The 18,153-nt window shown below is 53.1% G+C and overlaps 1 protein-coding gene across 4 annotated transcripts in view; it reads right to left on the bottom strand.

Annotated features, from left to right (window-relative positions):
* LOC109886001 (cytoplasmic FMR1-interacting protein 1 homolog) overlaps positions 1-18,153 on the bottom strand; it is a 132,158-nt gene that overhangs the window by 10,133 nt on the left and 103,872 nt on the right. For all 4 annotated transcript variants that reach the window (XM_031822269.1, XM_031822270.1, XM_031822271.1 and 1 more), the window contains 6 exons: positions 17,840-17,959; positions 17,445-17,644; positions 9,725-9,812; positions 3,314-3,457; positions 1,353-1,443; positions 1,052-1,182 (listed from right to left, as the gene is read on the bottom strand). In XM_031822269.1, coding sequence (XP_031678129.1) covers positions 1,052-1,182; positions 1,353-1,443; positions 3,314-3,457; positions 9,725-9,812; positions 17,445-17,644; positions 17,840-17,959 — 774 coding nt within the window. The remainder of the gene's footprint in view (positions 1-1,051; positions 1,183-1,352; positions 1,444-3,313; positions 3,458-9,724; positions 9,813-17,444; positions 17,645-17,839; positions 17,960-18,153) is intronic.

Below are 18,153 nucleotides of genomic sequence, written 5' to 3'. Positions count from 1 at the left end.
TATCACCAGGTAACATTCTGAGTATGTTGTCTATCACTAACAGCACCATATCACCAGGTAACATTCTGAGTATGTTGTCTATTGCCATATCACCAGGTAACATTCTGAATATGTTGTCTATCACTAGCAGCACCATATCACCAGGTAACAATCTGAGTATGTTGTCTATTACTAGCAGCACCATATCACCAGGTAACATTCTGAGTATGTTGTCTATTACTAGCAGCACCATATCACCAGGTAACATTCTGAGTATGTTGTCTATTACTAGCAGCACCATATCACCAGGTAACAATCTGAATATGTTGTCTATCACTAGCAGCACCATATCACCAGGTAACAATCTGAGTATGTTGTCTATTACTAGCAGCACCATATCACCAGGTAACATTCTGAGTATGTTGTCTATTACTAGCAGCACCATATCACCAGGTAACATTCTGAGTTTAAATGTACTTGGTGAAAAAAGGTGATTCAGTTGTTGGGGTCGTGGTTGTGTAGACGTGTTGTGGTTGTGTAGACGTGTTGAGGTCGTGGTTGTGTAGACGTGTCGGGGTCGTGGTTGTGTAGACGTGTTGGGGTCGTGGTTGTGTAGACGTGTTGGGGTCGTGGTTGTGTAGACGTGTTGTGGTCGTGGTTGTGTAGACGTGTTGGGGTCGTGGTTGTGTAGATGTGTTGTGGTCGTGGTTGTGTAGACGTGTTGGGGTCGTGGTTGTGTAGACGTGTTGGGGTCGTGGTTGTGTAGACGTGGTGGGGTCGTGGTTGTGTAGACGTGTTGGGGTCGTGGTTGTGTAGACGTGTTGTGGTTGTGTAGACGTGTTGTGGTTGTGTAGACCTGTTGGGGTCGTGGTTGTGTAGACGTGTTGGGGTCGTGGTTGTGTAGACGTGGTGGGGTCGTGGTTGTGTAGACGTGGTGGGGTCGTGGTTGTGTAGACGTGTTGTGGTTGTGTAGACCTGTTGGGGTCGTGGTTGTGTAGACGTGTTGGGGTCGTGGTTGTGTAGACGTGTTGGGGTCGTGGTTGTGTAGACATGTTGTGGTCGTGGTTCTTACCAGGCTCTGTTCGCTGAGCAGACAGAAGAGCAGTGCATTTCCCACCTCCCTGAGGTTCTGGAAGCAGACGGTCTTCAGTTCGGCGTACTCTACTATGTCCTTCAGCTGGTGGTGGAAAAACTCCAGGATACCTTGCGGGGAGGAGAGACGGGAGACGGCTACGTCAGCTAAACAAATCAAGGGATCGATTAAGGACACTCTAAATGGCTAGCTACTGTAGTCTACTTTGCCTTGCTAAAACCTTTAATTATATAAATATCTAACAGACATTGAAGGGAGCTCCCTGTCTCTCCAGACTCACCCGGCGAGCCGTACTCGTGGCGAGGGAGACGGCAGATCTTAGGCATCACCTCCATCAGGGTCTTCACATACTGCATGATGGTGCCCTGGAGCTGAGAGGAGGGGGGGTGGGGTTAATAACATACTGCATGATGGTGCCCTGGAGCTGAGGGGAGGGCAGTGTTAATAACATACTGCATGATGGTGCCCTGGAGCTGAGGGGAGGGGGGGTGGGGTTTAATAACATACTGCATGATGGTGCCCTGGAGCTGAGAGGAGGGGGGGCGGGGTTAATAACATACTGCATGATGGTGCCCTGGAGCTGAGAGGAGGGGGGGTGGGGTTAATAACATACTGCATGATGGTGCCCTGGAGCTGAGGGAGGGAGGGGGGGCAGGGTTAATAACATACTGCATGATGGTGCCCTGGAGCTGATGGGGGGGGGGGGGGGCAGGGTTAATAACATACTGCATGGTGGTGCCCTGGAGCTGAGGGGGGGGGGGAGGCAGGGTTAATAACATACTGCATGATGGTGCCCTGGAGCTGAGGGGAGGGCAGTGTTAATAACATACTGCATGATGGTGCCCTGGAGCTGAGGGGGGGGGGGGGGGCAGGGTTAATAACATACTGCATGATGGTGCCCTGGAGCTGAGGGGGGGGGGGGGGGCAGGGTTAATAACATACTGCATGATGGTGCCCTGGAGCTGAGAGGAGGGGGGGTGGGGTTAATAACATACTGCATGATGGTGCCCTGGAGCTGAGGGAGGGAGGGGGGGCAGGGTTAATAACATACTGCATGATGGTGCCCTGGAGCTGAGAGGAGGGGGGGTGGGGTTAATAACATACTGCATGATGGTGCCCTGGAGCTGAGGGGAGGGCAGTGTTAATAACATACTGCATGATGGTGCCCTGGAGCTGAGGGAGGGGGGGGGGGGGGGGGGGGGGGCAGGGTTAATAACATACTGCATGATGGTGCCCTGGAGCTGAAGGGGGGGAGGGGTAATAACATACTGCATGGTGGTGCCCTGGAGCTGGGGGGGGGGGGGGGAGGCAGGGTTAATAACATACTGCATGATGGTGCCCTGGAGCTGAGGGGGGGGGGGGGGGGGGGGGGGGGTTTAATAACATACTGCATGATGGTGCCCTGGAGCTGGGGGGGGGGGTTTAATAACATACTGCATGATGGTGCCCTGGAGCTGAGGGGAGGGCAGTGTTAATAACATACTGCATGATGGTGCCCTGGAGCTGAGGGGGGGGGGGGGGGGGGGGGGGGCAGGGTTAATAACATACTGCATGATGGTGCCCTGGAGCTGAAGGGGGGGGGGGTAATAACATACTGCATGGTGGTGCCCCTGGAGCTGAGGGGGGGGGGGGGGAGGCAGGGTTAATAACATACTGCATTCCTCCTCCCTCCCTCTCTCCATTCCTCCTCCCTCCCTCTCTCCACTCTCCACTCCTCCTTCCTCCCTCTCTCCACTCTCCATTCCTCCTCCCTCCATTCCTCCTCCCTCCCTCTCTCCATTCCTCCTCCCTCCCTCTCTCCTTTCCTCCTCCCTCCCTCTCTCCATTCCTCCTCCATTCCTCCTCCCTCCCTCCCTCTCTCCATTCCTCCTCCCTCTCTCCACTCTACATTCCTCCTCCCTCCCTCTCTCCACTCCTCCTCCATTCCTCCTCCCTCCCTCCCTCTCTCCATTCCTCCTCCCTCCCTCCCTCTCTCCATTCCTCCTCCCTCTCTCCACTCTACATTCCTCCTCCCTCCCTCTCTCCACTCCTCCTCCCTCACTCTCCATTCCTCCTCCCTCTCTCCATTCCTCCTCCCTCTCTCCACCCTCACTGCCCATTCCTCCTCCCTCCACTCTCCCTCCCACCCTCCCTCTACTCACCCTCCCTCCCTCCCACCCTCACTCTCCATCCCCCTCTCGCCCACTTACCCTCCAACCCTTCACTCATCCCACCCCTCCTCCATCCCTTCTCCTTTCTCACCAGGCTCTTGACCACTTTGAGCAGTTCCTCCATAACCACAGCGATGCCCTGGTACCCCAGCAGACGACACATGGCCTTGATGTGAGGAGGACCAACAAAGTGTCTGTAGAAACCAAAGATACTGCTGTACGCCAGGTTCAGAGCCTGTAGAGAGGGGAGAGGTAGAGCGAGACAGGAAGTTAAGGGCCTGTAGAGAGGGGAGAGGTAGAGGGAGACAGGAAGTTAAGGGCCTGTAGAAACCAAAGATACTGCTGTACCCCAGGTTCAGAGCCTGTAGAGATGGGAGAGGTAGAGGGAGACAGGAAGTTAAGGGCCTGTAGAAACCAACTGCTGGTTCAGAGCCTGAAGAAGGTGGAGAGAGGGAGACAGAGGGATAGAAAAGAAAGCGAGAGAGAGGGAAACAGGGAGTTATGCCAGAATTTTCCCCTACAATATTCACTTTCTCGCTCCCTGTCTGTCTGTCAGATCTGAGTTGCTGTTGCTGTTGCTGTAATCGCTCAGTGGTGATGCTCAGGACGGGAGGAGAAGTGTTCCACTACACTGTAGGGGACTGGAGAAGTGTTCCACTACACTGTAGGGGACTGGAGGAGAAGTGTTCCACTACACTGTAGGGGACTGGAGGAGAAGTGTTCCACTACACTGTAGGGGACTGGAGAAGTGTTCCACTACACTGTAGGGGACTGGAGGAGAAGTGTTCCACTACACTGTAGGGGACTGGAGGAGAAGTGTTCCACTACACTGTAGGGGGCTGGAGGAGAAGTGTTCCACTACACTGTAGGGGACTGGAGGAGAAGTGTTTCACTACACTGTAGGGGACTGGAGGAGAAGTGTTCCACTACACTGTAGGGGGCTGGAGGAGAAGTGTTCCACTAGACTGTAGGGGACTGGAGGAGAAGTGTTCCACTACACTGTAGGGGACTGGAGAAGTGTTCCACTACACTGTAGGGGACTGGAGAAGTGTTCCACTACACTGTAGGGGACTGGAGGAGAAGTGTTCCACTACACTGTAGGGGACTGGAGGAGAAGTGTTCCACTACACTGTAGGGGACTGGAGGAGAAGTGTTCCACTACACTGTAGGGGACTGGAGGAGAAGTGTTCCACTACACTGTAGGGGACTGGAGGAGAAGTGTTCCACTACACTGTAGGGGACTGGAGGAGAAGTGTTCCACTACACTGTAGGGGACTGGAGAAGTGTTCCACTACACTGTAGGGGACTGGAGGAGAAGTGTTCCACTACACTGTAGGGGACTGGAGGAGAAGTGTTCCACTACACTGTAGGGGGCTGGAGGAGAAGTGTTCCACTACACTGTAGGGGACTGGAGGAGAAGTGTTCCACTACACTGTAGGGGACTGGAGGAGAAGTGTTCCACTACACTGTAGGGGACTGGAGAAGTGTTCCACTACACTGTAGGGGACTGGAGGAGAAGTGTTCCACTACACTGTAGGGGACTGGAGAAGTGTTCCACTACACTGTAGGGGACTGGAGGAGTGTTCCACTACACTGTAGGGGACTGGAGGAGAAGTGTTCCACTACACTGTAGGGGACTGGAGGAGAAGTGTTCCACTACACTGTAGGGGACTGGAGGAGAAGTGTTCCACTACACTGTAGGGGACTGGAGGAGAAGTGTTCCACTACACTGTAGGGGACTGGAGGAGAAGTGTTCCACTACACTGTAGGGGACTGGAGGAGAAGTGTTCCACTACACTGTAGGGGACTGGAGAAGTGTTCCACTACACTGTAGGGGGCTGGAGGAGAAGTGTTCCACTACACTGTAGGGGACTGGAGAAGTGTTCCACTACACTGTAGGGGACTGGAGGAGAAGTGTTCCACTACACTGTAGGGGGCTGGAGGAGAAGTGTTCCACTACACTGTAGGGGACTGGAGGAGAAGTGTTCCACTACACTGTAGGGGACTGGAGGAGAACTGTTCCACTACACTGTACGGGACTGGAGGAGAAGTGTTCCACTACACTGTAGGGGACTGGAGGAGAAGTGTTCCACTACACTGTAGGGGACTGGAGAAGTGTTCCACTACACTGTAGGGGACTGTAGGAGAAGTGTTCCACTACACCGTAGGGGACTGGAGGAGAAGTGTTCCACTACACTGTAGGGGACTGGAGGAGAAGTGTTCCACTACACTGTAGGGGGCTGGAGGAGAAGTGTTCCACTACACTGTAGGGGGCTGGAGGAGAAGTGTTCCACTACACTGTAGGGGGGCTGGAGGAGAAGTGTTCCACTACACTGTAGGGGACTGGAGGAGAAGTGTTCCACTACACTGTAGGGGACTGGAGGAGAAGTGTTCCACTAACACTGTAGGGGACTGGAGGAGAAGTGTTCCACTACACTGTAGGGGACTGGAGAAGTGTTCCACTACACTGTAGGGGACTGTAGGAGAAGTGTTCCACTACACTGTAGGGGACTGGAGGAGAAGTGTTCCACTACACTGTAGGGGACTGGAGGAGAAGTGTTCCACTACACTGTAGGGGGCTGGAGGAGAAGTGTTCCACTACACTGTAGGGGGCTGGAGGAGAAGTGTTCCACTACACTGTAGGGGGCTGGAGGAGAAGTGTTCCACTACACTGTAGGGGCTGGAGGAGAAGTGTTCCACTACACTGTAGGGGACTGGAGGAGAAGTGTTCCACTACACTGTAGGGGACTGGAGGAGAAGTGTTCCACTACACTGTAGGGGACTGGAGAAGTGTTCCACTACACTGTAGGGGACTGGAGAAGTGTTCCACTACACTTGTAGGGGACTGGAGGAGAAGTGTTCCACTACACTGTAGGGGACTGGAGGAGAAGTGTTCCACTACACTGTAGGGGACTGGAGAAGTGTTCCACTACACTGTAGGGGACTGGAGAAGTGTTCCACTACACTGTAGGGGACTGGAGGAGAAGTGTTCCACTACACTGTAGGGGACTGGAGGAGAAGTGTTCCACTACACTGTAGGGACTGGAGAAGTGTTCCACTACACTGTAGGGGACTGGAGAAGTGTTCCACTACACTGGAGGGTGAGAGTGTTCCCACTACACTGGTAGGGGACTGAGAGAAGTGTTCCACTACACTGTAGGGGACTGGAGGAGAAGTGTTCCACTACACTGTAGGGGACTGGAGGAGAAGTGTTCCACTACACTGTAGGGGACTGGAGGAGAAGTGTTCCACTACACTGTAGGGGACTGGAGGAGAAGTGTTCCACTACACTGTAGGGGACTGGAGAAGTGTTCCACTACACTGTAGGGGCTGGAGGAGAAGTGTTCCACTACACTGTAGGGGACTGGAGAAGTGTCCACTACACTGTAGGGGACTGGAGGAAGAAGTGTTCCACTACACTGTAGGGGGCTGGAGGAGAAGTGTTCCACTACACTGTAGGGGACTGGAGGAGAAGTGTTCCACTACACTGTAGGGGACTGGAGGAGAAGTGTTCCACTACACTGTAGGGGACTGGAGGAGAAGTGTTCCACTACACTGTAGGGGACTGGAGGAGAAGTGTTCCACTACACTGTAGGGGACTGGAGAAGTGTTCCACTACACTGTAGGGGACTGTAGGAGAAGTGTTCCACTACACTGTAGGGGACTGGAGGAGAAGTGTTCCACTACACTGTAGGGGACTGGAGGAGAAGTGTTCCACTACACTGTAGGGGGCTGGAGGAGAAGTGTTCCACTACACTGTAGGGGGCTGGAGGAGAAGTGTTCCACTACACTGTAGGGGGCTGGAGGAGAAGTGTTCCACTACACTGTAGGGGACTGGAGGAGAAGTGTTCCACTACACTGTAGGGGACTGGAGGAGAAGTGTTCCACTACACTGTAGGGGACTGGAGGAGAAGTGTTCCACTACACTGTAGGGGACTGAGGAGAAGTGTTCCACTACACTGTAGGGGACTGTAGGGGACTGGAGGAGAAGTGTTCCACTACACTGTAGGGGGCTGGAGGAGAAGTGTTCCACTACACTGTAGAGGGCTGGAGGAGAAGTGTTCCACTACACTGTAGGGGACTGGAGGAGAAGTGTTCCACTACACTGTAGGGGACTGGAGAAGTGTTCCACTACACTGTAGGGGACTGGAGAAGTGTTCCACTACACTGTAGGGGACTGGAGAAGTGTTCCACTACACTGTAGGGGACTGGAGAAGTGTTCCACTACACTGTAGTGGGCTTGACGCTGGGGGCTTGAAATCTTTCATTGAGAGTATTTTAACTTTTTGTATTGTTTGTTGGTTTGGTAATGAATACGTCAGCCAGAGAAATATGCTGAGAATGATTATCACCACAGCAAGCAAGGTACTAGGAGTCAAACAGACAGGCCTGGATGAGATCTTTAAGGTCAGGGCCCTCCCCAATGTACTTGGAGTCAAACAGAGAGGCCTGGATGAGATCTTTAAGGTCAGGGCTCTCCCCAAGGTACTTGGAGTCAAACAGACAGGCCTGGATGAGATCTTTAAGGTCAGGGCTCTCCCCAAGGTACTTGGAGTCAAACAGACAGGCCTGGATGAGATCTTTAAGGTCAGGGCCCTCAGCAAGGTACTTGGAGCCAAACAGACAGGCCTGGATGAGATCTTTAAGCTCAGGGCCCTCCCCAAGGTACTTGGAGTCAAACAGACAGGCCTGGATGAGATCTTTAAGGTCAGGTTCCTCCCCAAGGTACTTGGATTCAAACAGACCAGCCTTGACGAGATCTTTAAGCTCAGGGCCCTCCCCCAATGTACTTGGAGTCAAACAGAGAGGCCTGGATGAGATCTTTAAGGTCAGGGCTCTCCCCAAGGTACTTGGAGTCAAACAGACAGGCCTGGATGAGATCTTTAAGGTCAGGGCCCTCAGCAAGGTACTTGGAGCCAAACAGACAGGCCTGGATGAGATCTTTAAGCTCAGGGCCCTCCCCAAGGTACTTGGAGTCAAACAGACAGGCTGGATGAGATCTTTAAGCTCAGGGCCCTCCCCAAGGTACTTGGAGTCAAACAGACAGGCTGGATGAGATCTTTAAGGTCAGGTTCCTCCCCAAGGTACTTGGAGTCAAACAGACAGGCCTGGATGAGATCTTTAAGCTCAGGGCCCTCCCCAAGGTACTTGGAGTCAAACAGACAGGCCTGGATGAGATCTTTAAGGTCAGGTTCCTCCCAAGGTACTTGGAGTCAAACAGACAGGCCTGGAGGAGATCTTTAAGGTCAGGGCCCTCCCCAAGGTACTTGGAGTCAAACAGACAGTTTTCCGTACATGTACTGGGGCTGAGTAGGGTCATACTGACCTTTGACCCGTACTGGGGCTGAGTAGGGTTATACTGACCTTTGACCCGTACTGGGGCTGAGTAGGGTTATACTGACCTTTGACCAGTACAGGTACTGGGGCTGGGTAGGGTTGTACTGACCTTTGACCTGTACTGGGGCTGAGTAGGGTTATACTGACCGTTGACCCGTACTGGGGCTGAGTAGGGTTATACTGACCTTTGACCCGTACAGGTACTGGGGCTGGGTAGGGTTGTACTGACCTTTGACCCGTACTGGGGCTGAGTAGGGTTATACTGACCTTTGACCCGTACTGGGGCTGAGTAGGGTTATACAGACCTTTGACCCGTACTGGGGCTGAGTAGGGTTATACTGACCTTTGACCAGTACAGGTACTGGGGCTGGGTAGGGTTGTACTGACCTTTGACCTGTAATGGGGCTGAGTAGGGTTATACTGACCTTTGACCCGTACTGGGGCTGAGTAGGGTTATACTGACCTTTGACCCGTACAGGTACTGGGGCTGGGTAGGGTTGTACTGACCTTTGACCCATACAGGTACTGGGGCTGGGTAGGGTTATACTGACCTTTGACCCGTACAGGTACTGGGGCTGGGTAGGTTATACTGACCTTTGACCCGTACAGGTACTGGGGCTGGGTAGGGTTATACTGACCTTTGACCCGTACAGGTACTGGGCTGGGTAGGGTTATACTGACCTTTGACCCGTACAGGTACTGGGGCTGGGTAAGGTTATACTGACCTTTGACCCGTACAGGTACTGGGGCTGGGTAGGGTTAGACTGACCTTTGACCCATACAGGTACTGGGGCTGGGTAGGGTTGTACTGACCTTTGACCCATACAGGTACTGGGGCTGGGTAGGGTTATACTGACCTTTGACCCGTACAGGTACTGGGGCTGGGTAGGGTTATACTGACCTTTGACCCGTACAGGTACTGGGGCTGGGTAGGGTTATACTGACCTTTGACCCGTACAGGTACTGGGGCTGGGTAGGGTTATACTGACCTTTGACCCGTACAGGTACTGGGGCTGGGTAGGGTTATACTGACCTTTGACCCGTACAGGTACTGGGGCTGGGTAGGGTTATACTGACCTTTGACCCGTACAGGTACTGGGGCTGGGTAGGGTTATACTGACCTTTGACCCGTACAGGTACTGGGGCTGGGTAGGGTTATACTGACCTTTGACCCGTACAGGTACTGGGGCTGGGCGTTGGGCGGCTTGTCCCTCTGGAACTCCTGAGAGAAGGGCAGGACCGTGCGGACAAACCTAGAGAGAAGAGAGAGATTGGATATTCCCATTAATAATAAATATTTTTCCATTAACCACAGAGAGCCCTCACAACGACAGGGAGAGAGACAGGAATACATTTCATAATGGTTGATTAAGAACTTAAAACAAGTCCACCTGGTTTCTACCCCCTCCCCTCTCTCCCCCATCAGGGATCCAGCTGGTTTCTACACCCCCTCTCTCTCTCCCCCATCAGGGATCAACCTGGTTTCTACCCCCTCTCCCCCATCAGGGATCCACCTGGTTTCTACCCCCCCCCTCTATCTCCCCCATCAGGGATCCACCTGGTTTCTACCCCCCCTCTCTCTCTCCCCCATCAGGGATCCACCTGGTTTCTACCCCCTCCTCTCTCTCCCCCATCAGGGATCCAGCTGGTTTCTACCCCCCCCCCATCAGGGATCCAGCTGGTTTCTACCCCCCCCCCCATCAGAGATCCAGCTCGTTTCTACCCCCCCCCCCCCCATCAGGGATCCACATGGTTTCTACCCCCCCCATCAGGGATCCAGCTGGTTTCTACCCCCCATCTCTCTCTCCCCCATCAGGGATCTAGCTGGTTTCTACCCCCTCTCTCTCTCCCCCATCAGGTATCCAGCTGGTTTCTACCCCCCCCCCCCATCAGGGATCCAGCTGGTTTCTACCCCCTCCTCTCTCTCCCCCATCAGGGATCCACCTGGTTTCTACCCACCCTCTCTCTCCCTCATCAGGGATCCAGCTGGTTTCTATCCCCCCATCAGGGATCCACCTGGTTTCTACCCCTCCTCTCTCTCCCCCATCAGGGATCCACCTGGTTTCTACCCCCCCTCTCTCCCCATCAGGGATCTAGCTGGTTTCTACCCCCTCTCTCTCTCCCCCATCAGAGATCCAGCTGGTTTCTACCCCCCCATCAGGGATCCAGCTGGTTTCTACCCCCTCCTCTCTCTCCCCCATCAGGGATCCACCTGGTTTCTACCCACCCTCTCTCTCCCTCATCAGGGATCCACCTGGTTTCTACCCCCCATCAGGGATCCACCTGGTTTCTACCCCCTCCTCTCTCTCCCCAATCAGGGATCCACCTGGTTTCTACCCCCCTCTCTCTCCCCATCAGGGATCCACCTGGTTTCTACCCCCCATCAGGGATCCACCGGGTTTCTACCCCCTCCTCTCTCTCCCCAATCAGGGATCCACCTGGTTTCTACCCCCTCCTCTCTCTCCCCCATCAGGGATCCACCTTGTTTCTACCCCCTCCTCTCTCTCCCCAATCAGGGATCCACCTGGTTTCTACCCCCTCCTCTCTCTCCCCATCAGGGATCCACCTTGTTTCTACCCCCTCCTCTCTCTCCCCCATCAGGGATCCACCTGGTTTCTACCCCCCCCCCATCAGGGATCCACCTGGTTTTCTACCCCCCCCCATCAGAGATCCAGCTCGTTTCTACCCCCCCCCCCATCAGGGATCCACCTGGTTTCTACCCCCCCCATCAGGGATCCAGCTGGTTTCTACCCCCCATCTCTCTCTCCCCCATCAGGGATCTAGCTGGTTTCTACCCCCTCTCTCTCTCCTCCATCAGGGATCCAGCTGGTTTCTACCCCCCCCCCCATCAGGGATCCAGCTGGTTTCTACCCCCTCTCTCTCTCCCCCCATCAGGGATCCAGCTGGTTTCTACCCCCTCCTCTCTCTCCCCCATCAGGGATCCACCTGGTTTCTACCCCCCCCCTCTCTCTCTCTCCTCCATCAGGGATCCACCTGGTTTCTACCCCCCCTCTCTCTCCCCATCAGGGATCCACATGGTTTCTACCCCCTCTCTCTCTCCCCCATCAGGGATCCACCTGGTTTCTACCCCCCATCAGGGATCCACCTGGTTTCTACCCTCTCCTCTCTCTCCCCCATCAGGATCCACCTTGTTTCTACCCCCTCTCTCTCTCCCCCATCAGGGATCCACCTGGTTTCTACCCCCATCAGGGATCCACCTGGTTTCTACCCCCTCCTCTCTCTCCCCAATCAGGGATCCACATGGTTTCTACCCCTCTCTCTCTCCCCCATCAGGGATCCAGCTGGTTTCTATCCCCCCATCAGGGATCCACCTGGTTTCTACCCCCTCCTCTCTCTCCCCCATCAGGGATCCACCTGGTTTCTACCCCCTCCTCTCTCTCCCCCATCAGGGATCCAGCTGGTTTCTTACCCCCCCCCCATCAGGGATCCAGCTAGTTTCTACCCCCTCCTCTCACTCCCCCATCAGGGATCCACCTGGTTTCTACCCCCCCCTCTCTCTCTCTCCTCCATCAGAGATCCACCTGGTTTCTACCCCCCTCTCTCTCTCCCCCATCAGGGATCCACATGGTTTCTACCCCCTCTCTCTCTCCCCCATCAGGGATCCAGCTGGTTTCTATCCCCCCCATCAGGGATCCACCTGGTTTCTACCCCCTCCTCTCTCTCCTCCATCAGAGATCCACCTGGTTTCTACCCCCCCTCTCTCTCCCCCATCAGGGATCCACATGGTTTCTACCCCCTCTCTCTCTCCCCCATCAGGGATCCAGCTGGTTTCTATCCCCCCCATCAGGGATCCACCTGGTTTCTACCCCCTCCTCTCCCTCCCCCATCAGGGATCCACCTGGTTTCTACCCCCCCTCTCTCTCCCCCATCAGGGATCTAGCTGGTTTCTACCCCCTCTCTCTCTCCCCCATCAGGGATCCAGCTGGTTTCTACCCCCCCCCCCCCCATCAGGGATCCAGCTGGTTTCTACCCCCTCCTCTCTCTCCCCCATCAGGGATCCACCTGGTTTCTACCCCCCCCCCCCTCTCTCTCTCCTCCATCAGGGATCCACCTGGTTTCTACCCCCCCTCTCTCTCTCCCCATCAGGGATCCACATGGTTTCTACCCCCTCTCTCTCTCCCCCATCAGGGATCCAGCTGGTTTCTATCCCTCCCATCAGGGACCCACCTGGTTTCTACCCCCTCCTTTCTCTCCCCCATCAGGGATCCACCTGGTTTCTACCCCCCCTCTCTCTCCCCCATCAGGATCCACCTGGTTTCTACCCCCCATCAGGGATACACCTGGTTTCTACCCCCTCCTCTCTCTCTCCCCATCAGGGATCCACATGGTTTCTACCCCCTCTCTCTCTCCCCCATCAGGGATCCAGCTGGTTTCTATCCCCCCCATCAGGGATCCACCTGGTTTCTACCCCCTCCTCTCTCTCCCCCATCAGGGATCCACCTGGTTTCTACCCCCCCTCTCTCTCCCCCATCAGGGATCCACCTGGTTTCTACCCCCCATCAGGGATCCACCTGGTTTCTACCCCCTCCTCTCTCTCCCCAATCAGGGATCCACCTGGTTTCTACCCCCTCCTCTCTCTCCCCCATCAGGGATCCACCTTGTTTCTACCCCCTCCTCTCTCTCCCCAATCAGGGATCCACCTGGTTTCTACCCCCTCCTCTCTCTCCCCCATCAGGGATCCACCTTGTTTCTACCCCCTCCTCTCTCTCCCCCATCAGGGATCCACCTGGTTTCTACCCCCCCCCATCAGGGATCCACCTGGTTTCTACCCCCCCCCCCCCATCAGAGATCCAGCTCGTTTCTACCCACCCCCCCCATCAGGGATCCACCTGGTTTCTACCCCCCATCTCTCTCTCCCCCATCAGGGATCTAGCTGGTTTCTACCCCCTCTCTCTCTCCCCCATCAGGGATCCAGCTGGTTTCTACCCCCCCCCCCCCATCAGGGATCCAGCTGGTTTCTACCCCCTCTCTCTCTCCCCCCCATCAGGGATCCAGCTGGTTTCTACCCCCTCCTCTCTCTCCCCCATCAGGGATCCACCTGGTTTCTACCCCCCCCTCTCTCTCTCTCCCCCATCAGGGATCCAGCTGGTTTCTACCCCCCCCCCCCCATCAGGGATCCAGTGGTTTCTACCCCCTCCTCTCTCTCCCCCATCAGGGATCCACCTGGTTTCTACCCCCCCCCCCTCTCTCTCTCCTCCATCAGGGATCCACCTGGTTTCTACCCCCCCTCTCTCTCTCCCCATCAGGGATCCACATGGTTTCTACCCCCTCTCTCTCTCCCCCATCAGGGATCCAGCTGGTTTCTATCCCCCCCATCAGGGATCCACCTGGTTTCTACCCCCTCCTCTCTCTCCCCCATCAGGGATCCACCTGGTTTCTACCCCCCCCTCTCTCTCTCTCCCCCATCAGGGATCCAGCTGGTTTCTACCCCCCCCCCCCATCAGGGATCCAGCTGGTTTCTACCCCCTCCTCTCTCTCCCCCATCAGGGATCCACCTGGTTTCTACCCCCCCCCCCTCTCTCTCTCCTCCATCAGGGATCCACCTGGTTTCTACCCCCCCTCTCTCTCTCCCCATCAGGGATCCACATGGTTTCTACCCCCTCTCTCTCTCCCCCATCAGGGATCCAGCTGGTTTCTATCCCCCCCATCAGGGATCCACCTGGTTTCTACCCCCTCCTCTCTCTCCCCCATCAGGGATCCACCTGGTTTCTACCCCCCCCTCTCTCTCCCCCATCAGGGATCCACCTGGTTTCTACCCCCCATCAGGGATCCACCTGGTTTCTACCCCCTCCTCTCTCTCCCCCATCAGGGATCCACCTTGTTTCTACCCCCTCTCTCTCTCCCCCATCAGGGATCCACCTGGTTTCTACCCCCCATCAGGGATCCACCTGGTTTCTACCCCCTCCTCTCTCTCCCCAATCAGGGATCCACCTGGTTTCTACCCCCTCCTCTCTCTCCCCCATCAGGGATCCACCTTGTTTCTACCCCCTCCTCTCTCTCCCCAATCAGGGATCCACCTGGTTTCTACCCCCTCCTCTCTCTCCCCCATCAGGGATCCACCTTGTTTCTACCCCCTCCTCTCTCTCTCCCCAATCAGGGATCCACCTGGTTTCTACCCCCTTCTCTCTCTCCCCCATCAGGGATCCACCTGGTTTCTACCCCCCCCCCCCCTCTCTCTCCCCCATCAGGGATCCAGCTGGTTTCTACCCCCCCCCTCTCTCTCCCCCATCAGGGATCCAGCTGGTTTCTACCCCCCCCCTCTCTCTCCCCCATCAGGGATCCAGCTGATTTCTACCCCCCCCCCTCGGATTTCTGACTACATCAGATGAAACATCCTCATCACAGCTAGCTGTACACGTGTCAGACAGACTGCTCTGATATGTAATGAAGAAGTCCTTCATAACCCCCTCAGCTGTTAACAAGAACAGGTGTAAATCCTTCATAACCCCCTCTGCTGTAAACAAGAACAGGTACAAATCCTTCATAACCCCCTCTGCTGTAAACAAGAACAGGTGTAAATCCTTCATAACCCCCTCTGCTGTAAACAAGAACAGGTGTAAATCCTTCATAACCCCCTCTGCTGTTAACAGGTGTAAATCCTTCATAACCCCCTCTGCTGTTAACAGGTGTAAATCCTTCATAACCCCCTCTGCTGTAAACAAGAACAGGTGTAAATCCTTCATAACCCCCTCTGCTGTTAACAAGAACAGGTGTAAATCCTTCATAACCCCCTCTGCTGGTAACAGGTGTAAATCCTTCATAACCCCCTCTGCTGTTAACAGGTGTAAATCCTTCATAACCCCCTCTGCTGTTAACAGGTGTAAATCCTTCATAACCCCCTCTGCTGTAAACAAGAACAGGTGTAAATCCTTCATAACCCCCTCTGCTGTTAACAAGAACAGGTGTAAATCCTTCATAACCCCCTCTGCTGGTAACAGGTGTAAATCCTTCATAACCCCCTCTGCTGTTAACAAGAACAGGTACAAATCCTTCATAACCCCCTCTGCTGTTAACAGGTGTAAATCCTTCATAACCCCCTCTGCTGTTAACAGGTGTAAATCCTTCATAACCCCCTCTGCTATTAACAAGAAAAGGTGGAAATGCTAATGTTCCAAATGTCACCATTTAGAAAATGAGAAATGATGGTGTGATACACTGAGATTTCTGATTGGCTCTAATTCCCTGTTCGTTGTCGCAATAGTTGTGCAGCAGTAGTTGTGTGTGTGTGTAGTTGTGTAGCAGTAGTTGTGTGTGTGTGTAGGTGTGTAGCAGTAGTTGTGTGTAGCTATAAGTGGTTGTGTGTAGTTGTAGCAGTAGTTGTAGCAGTAGTTGTGTGTAGTTGTGTTACCTGTTAGTTGATCCATTGTAGCAGTAGTTGTGTGTAGTTGTAGCAGTAGTTGTGTGTAGTTGTAGTATTAGTTGTGTGTAGTTGTAGCAGTAGTTGTGTGTAGTTGTAGCAGTAGTTGTGTGTGGTTGCGTAGTATTAGTTGTGTGTAGTTGTAGTATTAGTTGTGTGTAGTTGTAGCAGTAGTTGTGTGTAGTTGTAGCAGTAGTTGTGTGTAGTTGTGTTACCTGTTAGTAGATCCATTGTAGCAGTAGTTGTGTGTAGTTTTAGCAGTAGTTGTGTGTAGTTGTAGTATTAGTTGTGTGTAGTTGTAGCAGTAGTTGTGTGTAGTTGTGTTACCTGTTAGTAGATCTGTTGCAGCAGTAGTTGTGTGTAGTTGTGTGTAGTTGTAGCAGTAGTTGTGTGTAGTTGTGTTACCTGTTAGTAGATCCGTTGTAGCAGTAGTTGTGTAGTATTAGTTGTGTGTAGTTGTAGCAGTAGTTGGGTGTAGTTGTAGCAGTAGTTGTGTGTGGTTGTGTAGTATTAGTTGTGTGTAGTTGTAGCAGTAGTTGTGTGTAGTTGTAGCAGTAGTTGTGTGTAGTTGTGTTACCTGTTAGTAGATCCGTTGTAGCAGTAGTTGTGTGTAGTTGTGTAGTATTAGTTGTGTGTAGTTGTAGCAGTAGTTGGGTGTAGTTGTGTTACCTGTTAGTAGATCCGTTGTAGCAGTAGTTGTGTGTGGTTGTGTAGAATTAGTTGTGTGTAGTTGTAGCAGTAGTTGTGTCTAGTTGTAGCAGTAGTTGTGTCTAGTTGTAGTTGTGTGTAGTTGTAGCAGTAGTTGTGTGTAGTTGTTACTTGTTAGTAGATCCGTTGTAGCAGTAGTTGTGTGTAGTTGTAGCAGTAGTTGTGTGTAGTTGTGTGTAGTTGTAGCAGTAGTTGTGTGTAGTTGTGTTACCTGTTAGTAGATCCGTTGTAGCAGTAGTTGGGTGTAGTTGTAGCAGTAGTTGTGTGTAGTTGTAGCAGTAGTTGTGTGTAGCAGTAGTTGTGTGTAGTTGTGTTACCTGTTAGTAGATCCGTTGTAGCAGTAGTTGTGTGTAGTTGTAGCAGTAGTTGTGTGTAGTTGTAGCAGTAGTTGTCTGTGGTTGTGTAGTATTAGTTGTGTGTAGTTGTAGCAGTAGTTGTGTGTAGCAGTAGTTGTGTGTAGTTGTGTTACCTGTTAGTAGATCCATTGTAGCAGTAGTTGTGTGTAGTTGTAGCAGTAGTTGTGTGTAGTTGTAGCAGTAGTTGGGTGTAGTTGTGTTACCTGTTAGTAGATCCGTTGTAGCAGTAGTTGTGTGTAGTTGTGTAGTATTAGTTGTGTGTAGTTGTAGCAGTAGTTGTGTGTAGTTGTAGCAGTAGTTGTGTGTAGTTGTAGCAGTAGTTGGGTGTAGTTGTAGCAGTAGTTGTGTGTAGTTGTGTTACCTGTTAGTAGATCCGTTGTAGCAGTGGTTGTGTAGTATTAGTTGTGTGTAGTTGTAGCCGTAGTTGTGTGTAGTTGTGTTACCTGTTAGTAGATCCGTTGTAGCAGTAGTTGGGGAGGAAATCGTAGTTGAGTTCCCAGAAGACATGGAGTGTGATGCGTCCGTAGGGGGCGGAGACATTGTGATTTGCCTCCCGGAACATGGCGTCCATACTGTCCAGCGTCAGGAACTTAGACAGCAGCTTGTGGGTCATACGGTTGATGTTCATCAGACCTTCTAGTTCCTGTTACAAGGAAGGAGGAGAAGACAGCTTGTGGGTCATATGGTTGATGTTCATCAGACCTTCTAGTTCCTGTTACAAGGAAGGAGGAGAAGACAGCTTGTGGGTCATACGGATGATGTCCAATCAGACCTTCTCGTTCCTGTTACACAGTGTACAGTCAATAAATAACACAGACACACTTAAAGCAGGTCGTACCACGATGGATGTGAGGTCCTCGCTCTCAAAGCGGTTGATGGCCAGCTCCAGAGACTTGTAGAGAGCAGCAGACACTCTCTGGGTGATCAGACGGTTCAGGTCTATGGAACGACCCAGCAGCTAGAGAGAGGAGAGGAACCAACATGACAGACAGACACAACCCAGGACTGTTAGGAAGAGTCGTGCAGTCATACAAAAATGTAAACTCATCAAAAAAAGAAACCTCCTCTCACTGTCAACTGCGTTACATTTTCAACAAACTTAACATGTGTAAATATTTGTATGAACATAACAAGAATCAACAACTGAGACAT

Source organism: Oncorhynchus kisutch, linkage group LG4, assembly GCF_002021735.2.
Source record: "Oncorhynchus kisutch isolate 150728-3 linkage group LG4, Okis_V2, whole genome shotgun sequence".
Lineage (NCBI taxonomy): Eukaryota > Metazoa > Chordata > Actinopteri > Salmoniformes > Salmonidae > Oncorhynchus > Oncorhynchus kisutch.
The sequence above is the reverse complement of the archived record's forward strand: the minus strand, read 5'-3'. Positions and strand labels throughout refer to the sequence as shown.